Source organism: Austrofundulus limnaeus, unplaced genomic scaffold (genome assembly GCF_001266775.1).
Source record: "Austrofundulus limnaeus strain Quisiro unplaced genomic scaffold, Austrofundulus_limnaeus-1.0 Scaffold301, whole genome shotgun sequence".
Taxonomy (NCBI): Eukaryota; Metazoa; Chordata; class Actinopteri; order Cyprinodontiformes; family Rivulidae; genus Austrofundulus; species Austrofundulus limnaeus.
The window spans coordinates 92,819-101,047 of NW_013952703.1; the positions used below are offsets into that span (position 1 = coordinate 92,819).

Consider the following 8,229-nt stretch of genomic DNA (forward strand, 5'->3'; position numbering starts at 1 on the left):
GCTGAAGTGTGTGTGTGTGTGTGTGTGTGTGTGTGTGTGTGTGTGTGTGTGTGTGTGTGTGTGCTGAAGGTCAACAGACGATCATGCTAAGCTTGCTAACTGTTCCACCCTCTGACTGCTGCAGGGGCGTGTCTTAGAGAGAGGCTTTTATACCAGAACACAGCCGCTGTGACGAAACCGTGGAGAAGACACGTCACCATGGAGAGCTGTTAACCAATACGCAAATTAGCCTGCAGTACCACTGCTCTACCCATTTGAGCAGCAAAAACACGTTTTTACACCAAATATTACAGATTTGAACAAATACGCACAAAAACATCAAAATTAGCACAGAAACAGTACTTTATAACATTTTAGACACATTCTAGACAGTTTATCAGCTAAACAAAAGTAAATTTTGGGGTAAGTTACTCTTTAATGTCAAGTGTTGCTTTTGTGAAATTGTAGGACACTTCCCTCGATCTCAATGTAGTAGGTCATGTTTACCAGATTATATTGATGTGTTTTGTTTTCAATGCATCATGTGAAGGAGTGTCCTTGACAAGATGACAGTGTATTTGTAGTTCTATGAGCATTTGCACATCAAAATACACTTAGAATCTGAAGTATTGAGTATATTTACTATATATTGCAATAATTTACTCTGTATTTTGCCACACTGGCAATCCTGGGGTCGTGATGATGGGGCCCTTGAATATTGTTGCCCAGGGTACAGCGAAGTGTTAATCCGGCCCTGCTAATAGACTAGTCTAAAGTTAAAGCTGCATCTCAGATTGGGCCAGAGAAATGTTTGTTAAATCTGTTTTCCACACAGCAGCGCATCAGATTTCAGCATGGCGAAAGTGCGCTACTTTTTAAAAAACTAATACCTCGTCAGATGGTGTTTATTACCTTTTAAAACTTTTTAATGGCTTTAATTTTTGCTTATTTGATTTACAACCTTTTAATACTTTTTACAACCCCGCGGATACCCTGTCAACGGCAGTTTTATTTTTCCTCAGTAAATAAGTCATACTGCGGCTCAAACCACAGAGTTCAGGGATAATATTTACAACAAGTTCATTAGAGCTTTATGTATGAGAAATACATACTCAAATATAACCACCTATAGGTGGTGCTATAATTGAAGGTTTTAAATTTTGTTCTGTAACTTCAAAACTGTAAGCTGCACAAATAAAAGCTTGATTTCTACACATTCCCTAGACCAGTGGTTCGCAAACTTTTTATCTTCTGACCCACAAAATATCCATGGCTTAAACTTGTGACCCCAAATATAACTGGTCTGAGTACACGAACTCCATTAATAATCCTAAAAACACAGGCTTTTTGACAATCTAAACAGTTTGTACACAAATATAAATACTTATTTTTACTTATTTTGTGTTTTTGTAATAATTATAGGGAATATATTACATTAGCAATTATTTTATTACCCTTTAAATTGATTTCTGGAGATTATCCAAGGTGCTTCATGACCCATAATTGGGTCCCAAGCCCAACTTTAGGAACCAAAGTTCAGTGGTTCCCAAACTTTTCAGCTTTTGACCCACAAAATAACAGCAGCGGAGACCTGTTCCCCCAGCTATTTTTGGATGATAAACATTTGTATCAGGTCAACTAAACATGGGCATAGTAACAATATTATAATACTACATTTATCCATTTTAAATGTAAATTTCCCCACTGCGGGATTAATAAAGGAATATCTTATCTTATCTTATCTTAAATACACTAACCTCACTCCTTTGTAACAACTAAGCCAAAAATGTCATTAATTCAGAAAATCTTTTCAGGACCCCACCTTGCTGTTTCGGGACCCCACTTTGGGTCCCGACCCCAACTTTGGGAAACACTACCCTAGACTATGCTGAATATAATGATACAAATGATCACATCCTTTCTGCCTCACAAATTTTGAAAAATCTACTTTAGAAATCTTCTCAAAAGTTTAAAGTTTGATCGATAAAAGAAAACTGAAAGGAAGCAAAAGATTTTTCTGCCCTGTACATCCTTACCTTTAATAAAGAGAAGAAAATGTATAGCCTTTCACTTCCTTTTGACTTTGTTCCCAGTTTTAACGTAACATGTCTGTGTGTTTTCGACCAGGACATGTCTTCTGACTCCCACTTTAACATGTTACTTGGACTGATTTATTCCACTTGTGCAACTCTGTTAAACTTTGAAACATTTTGTCCCAAAATGGCACAGAACTTGCTGCAAGGATTGAATGTCCACTAATTGCTAAAAGTTTCACACACACACACACACACACACACAAAAAGAAAAGCTAGGAAGACAGGAAACAGAAATACACCTACATTCTCGCTGTTGTGGTCAGCCTCGCTCACACAGCCGAACAGCTCACGGCGCAGAAGGTTGCCATCGTATTCAAGAAATGTGAGGTAAAGATTCCTGAAGAACTCCACGTGCTTGTTCTTCACTCGCAGCTTCTTTGGAGAGTTCCAGTGGATCACCTGATGAGGAGGACACCAGAGACGACAGTAACAGGTTACCTAGACTGCCTCCTTCCGCCTGCGTAATATCACTAAAATTAGGTGGATATAAAGTAGATTTTTCAAAAATCAGGTGGATATTTTAGCATCTCAGCTCACTATAGACTTTGAACTGAAAAAGCCTCCTGGATGGGAAGTGAAATGTCTTCAACTTTAGAGTTGAAAGTCCAGTTGTTTTTGTTTTTAACTCTTTTTTTGATCACTAAAATAAGAAACATTTTGTCCAAAAATGATGCAGAAAAACTGATTCATGCATTTCTCATATCTAGGCTGGATTACTGTAATTCTTTATTATCTGGGCATCAAAAAAACTCTTTGAGAAGTCTTCAGTTAATCCAAAATGCTGCTGCCAGAGTTCTAATGAGAGTTGGAAGGAGAGATCATATTTCTCCAGTTTTAGCTTCTCTCCACTGGCTCCCTGTCAAATTCAGAATAGAATTTAAAATCTTACTTCTAACTTTACTGTCATCTAGTGGTAGGATCATTTTCTTTGACAGATTGGCACGTGTCGTTGCAGTTTGGGGAGGTTATTTGTCAAAACAGCCTTTTAAATCATGGTGTTAAAACAAAAAATAGTTGTAGATTGCTAGTTCTGCTGCTTCTTGGTCATTTTCTTATGTTTATGGTAGGGCTTTGGTAAGAAGCATACATATATATTAGTAATTTTAAACTGTTTGTTGTAAAACTGAAGCAATGCATTCTGGGTAGGCTTTAGGACGAAGAACAGGAACTTGTTTTAAAAATAAGAGCGTGAATTTAACAGCCCACCATTGGGAAAGGTTTTAAAATTTAAAAAATGTCTTGAACAATCCGGCAGCTTCAGGCATGTTTCCTCCTCGGCTGCAGCTCGGGTTCACGTGAGCGGCTGCACCCTCGACAACAAAGGCTCTCAATGGATGAGACGCACGGTGAAGGCTATCTAAAGCCAATAGTGATCAAGATCCCGCCTCCTCGCAGCCACCACTGGGTTTGTGTGTCTGTGTTTTCACAGGCAGCATAGAGAACAGGGATCAGATGGAGAAATATGAAGAAATTGCGTTAACGCGCGTTAAAAAAATTATCGCCGTTAATCGCCCGCTGAGTTAACGCGATAACGCGATAACGCAATAACGTGCCCTGCACTAAGTTTGAAGGGCTCGACACACGGGGAGTGACAAACTACAGCAATTAACGGCTGTCATCGCAGCCAGGGTGAAACCCGACACACGGGACACGATAGACGGCAGCGCTGCAAATCGCGCTTTCAGGTCGTTTGTCTTCACGAAATTTGATTGGTTCTTCTAGGGGTGTGTGCAATACGGACGTGTAAACTAAACAAATCTTGCGATGCTAATGATATTGAAAAACAAACACACACCATGATACAATTTTATGAGGAAAAACTTACCGGATAACTTCACCCTGGCCCCAAAAAAATTCCCTCAAAGCTGCTTTTAATCACTTGGTGAAAGCGTTAGCTAACTGCAGTGTGTAGCATACTCTCCTCTCATTGGTCAATCAATGAAACCCTCGCTGATTGGTTGTACGCTAAGCGACAACGACAAAAGTTGAACATTTTTTAACTTTCATATGTCGCGTCGGAAGCTTGCGTGTGCACGCCTACATGTACGAATGCGAAATTTCACATGCACTATTTTCGTTGGAGGAGGGCGAGCGATTGTCTCATGACACATAGGCCTCTCACCGAAACATCACGCAGTACACCCAAAGTTTTTATTTTCAAGCTTGGCAGGGCTTCCTGTTTGAGAGGGGTTCACATGACAGGTGAGGTCACTTCCTTTTAGCTTGTGGCTGTGATGACAGCTTCCAGTGGGTGTGGTCGTAAACTGAAGAAAGTGTCTGCAGATCTGCAGCAGGGGGTCATAGTGTCGTGATCTCAAATCTGATCAGACTTGGCCAGAACTGTAAGGTGATCATTTTACATGTGTGCAAATAAATATGTAAGTTTGACAACTGGATTGGTTTTCCGTGTTAAATTTGGGCTTCAGTCTGAATGTGCTTTACAGATGGTGCCCCCAACGTAAAAAATGTTTTTCAAAGAACTGAAAAGATCTCAATGAACTGACGGGAAAACAATAAATCACATTAAATGTTTTGAAAAGTATAAAAGTTATTTCACTGCAAACAAACAGGAAGAGTCTCAACTTAGTTAAGTCTAACTCTGGCTGTGGTGGACTAAGGACCATGGTTCTGGTCTCAGAGTGTCTGATAGCAGGACTCACCTTCAGGTCTGACACATCTTTGTAGCACTTCTCAGAGCGTGTGTGGTCCGACAGCTGGACGTTCCAGAAACAGGGCAGCTGGTGGACCAGAAATGGGTTCTGCTTGATGACGGCGTTGAAGATGTCCTGCAGACAGAAGACACGTTTAAAGTTCCCCAACTACCTGAGTCCCAGAGTCAACTAGTCTCTCTGCTCACTAGAAACTAGAAAACTTTTCATCACACAGTCCAGCTGCACGTTGAACCAATAAGAGGCCCAAATTGTTCACTTTGCCAAATGATTAGTTTGGATTCTTGGCCCGCACACTGGTCTGCACGTGGACTAAATGATGTCCAACTTAGACCACTACCTTTGTGTGAGTCACTTTTTGAAAGAGAGTGTGCATGCTTTTAAAACTAGTCTAAAGTGTAGATTTCAAGTGCAGAAATGGAAATTTTGATGGAGATGAGATGAACTCTGTTAACAGATTTTATTCATTAAAAGGTTAGCAGTTAGGGGCTTATACTCTGTATGTTAACTTCCTCCTTTTGTTATTAATTTGAAATGTGACATTTCTGACCAGTAACAGTGGACACTAATGTTGGACCATATTCACACTATAGCTGAACATTTAGTTTTGATCTGCCACCAAAAGGCAGACGATAATGGCTTTGACTGTCTCTGTTTCCTAAAGATCTCATCTCTGTCCCCGTTCACAATGGTGGGCAGCGCTAATCCAAAAATCAGCTCCGCAATTTCTAAAGCACTTATGAAAATATTTAGGTCCACAAATTCAAAAGCTCTTATGCCATAGAAAAACTAGCAGAAGCTAATTTTAAAGCGCAAGTTCAACACTTACTAGCTGGAAATAATTCATGTATAATATATGCACAACACTGCCAACTAGCGGTGTATGAACCCTTTTACAACTTAATTCTACAACCTCTGATTGCTGGGGATGTGATTTCCTGAAACAACCTTTAGCTCCTGGTGTAAAAATTAAAACGTTGTTGAGGATTGCTAGTTCGGCTGCTTCTTTGTCTTTTTCTTTTGTTTGTTGCAGATTTTTCATTAAAGAAGCATAAATAAAGTCATTTTAAAAATGTTTATTGGAAAACTGAAGCGATGCATTCTGGGTGCATGACGGATTTGATTTGTGACGGGAAACGAAAGCACAGAGGACAGGAAACTATCTTCACTTCAAAATAAGAGCATGGATTTTAAAGTTTTCCATGTTGTTGCTCCAGTTGACCACTAGATACCAGTCTTCATCAGCATAACATCTTTAAATCATTTCTGCGTTTCTAACCCCGTTGGCCGATTGCTTCGACCAATTACGTCAAGTATTGAGCTCCAGCGTTTAAACTTTTTTTTTTTTAAAAAGGAGCTCCGATTGTAAAGACAAATAAATCAATACATACAAAATTTTAGTATGGATTACAAACGTTAACTGTTTTAGCTGGGACAGGGAGTTCTAAACACTGCCTACCTGCTACGTAAGCAGACACAAAGCATTGTGGGAAATCAGAACCGTGACCGAAAGCAACAGTCAGCAAGGATGTTTACCTTTCCAATAAGTGTGTTTATCTGGGAGGGGTGCTGTTGGATAGATCATGTGTGTTGTGATTCATTGACAGCCATACCTTCTGCTGTTCAAGCTAATGATGACTGGTAGATAATTAGTTAGTAGCTGTACTGCATTTTAATTTTAGAAAGCGCAAATCTGCCTATGAATTATAAAAATTAGTAAGACTGCTAAAGCGCAAACTAAATATTTAGGTTTGTAATTTGCACTTTAGCGGGCCGGTGCCCACCACTGCCTGTTCGTGACACAGTTTGGATATCCATCTCATCAAGCTGCTGTTGAAGTTTTCTATGATGGTCAGGCTCTACTTTCAATCAGAGACACTATAGCTGCTCTCAGTTCCTCGTGGGTCTGGATCTTTATCGGACCTGTCTGCTGACGGCCACAGAATCTCTTTTTTAAAAGAGAGAGAGAGAGAGAGAGAGAGAAAAGAAGCAGAGCTGGGATTCAAGAGAAATAGTGATATATTGTGGAAGTGCTGCGTCGCTAAGCAACAACATCGTGAGCTGTTACCAAACTAAACCACTGTTTTTCCAACTGATGGGATCTTTTCATCCCAGAATATGGATTATCACCTCAGACTGGTTCATCCCTACAGGTCTGGTCTGGGGTTTTTCTTTCTGTTTCTGAAGGCTGCAGAGCCAGCCTGCACTGAGCTGCTGCGAAGAGGCTGAGTCCTTCTGCTGCCAAAACATCATTTGTTTTAAATAATTCTGTTTGCACTACCAAACTGTATTTCCTGTTCTCCATTGGAATCTGACAGCGGGTCACAGATCATACATTCTTTATTGAACCCTGACCTGATGGACTCTGCTCTCTGAGCCAGGCAGGACTGACTGGTACAGGAGGAGGACTGGTTCTGGACAGTTTTCCACCTTTAAACTGCAAATAGTTTTTTCTGTTCCTTATTTATCACCCACCAGCTCATTATAATTGCTGAACTTCTACAGTGAAGCTGATTGTTATTGGTCATGAGGAAAATATAGCTGATCTCTTACTCTGATGGAGTCTTTTTCATTTTGTCCAACAAGTTTTTGGTCCCCCACATAACAGCGATCATAATTTGGATTTGCTTTTTAATTTGAGCTTAAACATCTCAACTCCTTGTATGTGGGACATTTTCAGTTCTGATGTTTGTGTTTCTTTACTCTGTCGTTGAAGCTCGAATTGTTTCAACCTTATCAAGTGATCAGTTTTCGATTTTAAATCAATCCTTTGCTGGTGTTTGTTCATCAGACTCTGTAGGCCTTTTCTACAGTGAGCTGAGGACTCGTGGTTTTAGGCTGGTATTTTTGTAGCACCTTATTGTTGGAGTTTCTTAACTTATTGTTTCATGTTTATGATGTGGAGCACCTTGTAATTTTAATCTTGAAAAGCTCTTTATATTTATTTTGTGGCAACTGATTAACGTTTGGATTGGAGATGGCTGCCACAGCTGACCTTAAAAAAAACATTGGCTGTGCACAAATTCAGGAGCTGCATCCTTGGAAGGCTGAATTTGACAGTAGATTGTGTCCCAACTCCATTACTTCTAAGCAAAGAATGATCTTGGCTAAAAGTTGTGGCATGAAGGACGGTGGGTGAAAGGCATTTCTGCCAGGAATGCTGGGCCTTTAAGGGATGAAAGTCTTTCTGCTCTGCAACAATCGGAGGTTTTGTAGTTTCACCAAACTTTAAACTTTTGATCCTAGATGTGGGACCAAAAACTGAAAACTGCACAGAAACACTCACTTCCATTTGGGTTCTATTGGGGCTAATGTTGGTCACCTTCCAAACTCTGTTTGGGATTACTTGACATGTCCGATATTACAGTGGCAGGCCGTGCATTTGACACCTAGGCCTTCAATTGAGAGAGAATGGACCTGCCGGACTGGGGGTGGGGGGATGGGGTGCTGTCCAGAGCGGCAGAAAGAGCAGGGAGGGAGAAGAG

The 8,229-nt window shown here is 40.3% G+C and overlaps 1 protein-coding gene across 1 annotated transcript in view; it reads right to left on the reverse strand.

Annotated features, from left to right (window-relative positions):
• large1 (LARGE xylosyl- and glucuronyltransferase 1) overlaps positions 1-8,229 on the reverse strand; it is a gene marked incomplete in the record, with an annotated part of 198,750 nt that overhangs the window by 40,366 nt on the left and 150,155 nt on the right. Inside the window, 2 exon segments of the mRNA XM_014021694.1 lie at positions 2,319-2,474; positions 4,736-4,861. Of these exon segments, the coding sequence (XP_013877148.1) occupies positions 2,319-2,474; positions 4,736-4,861 (282 nt within the window).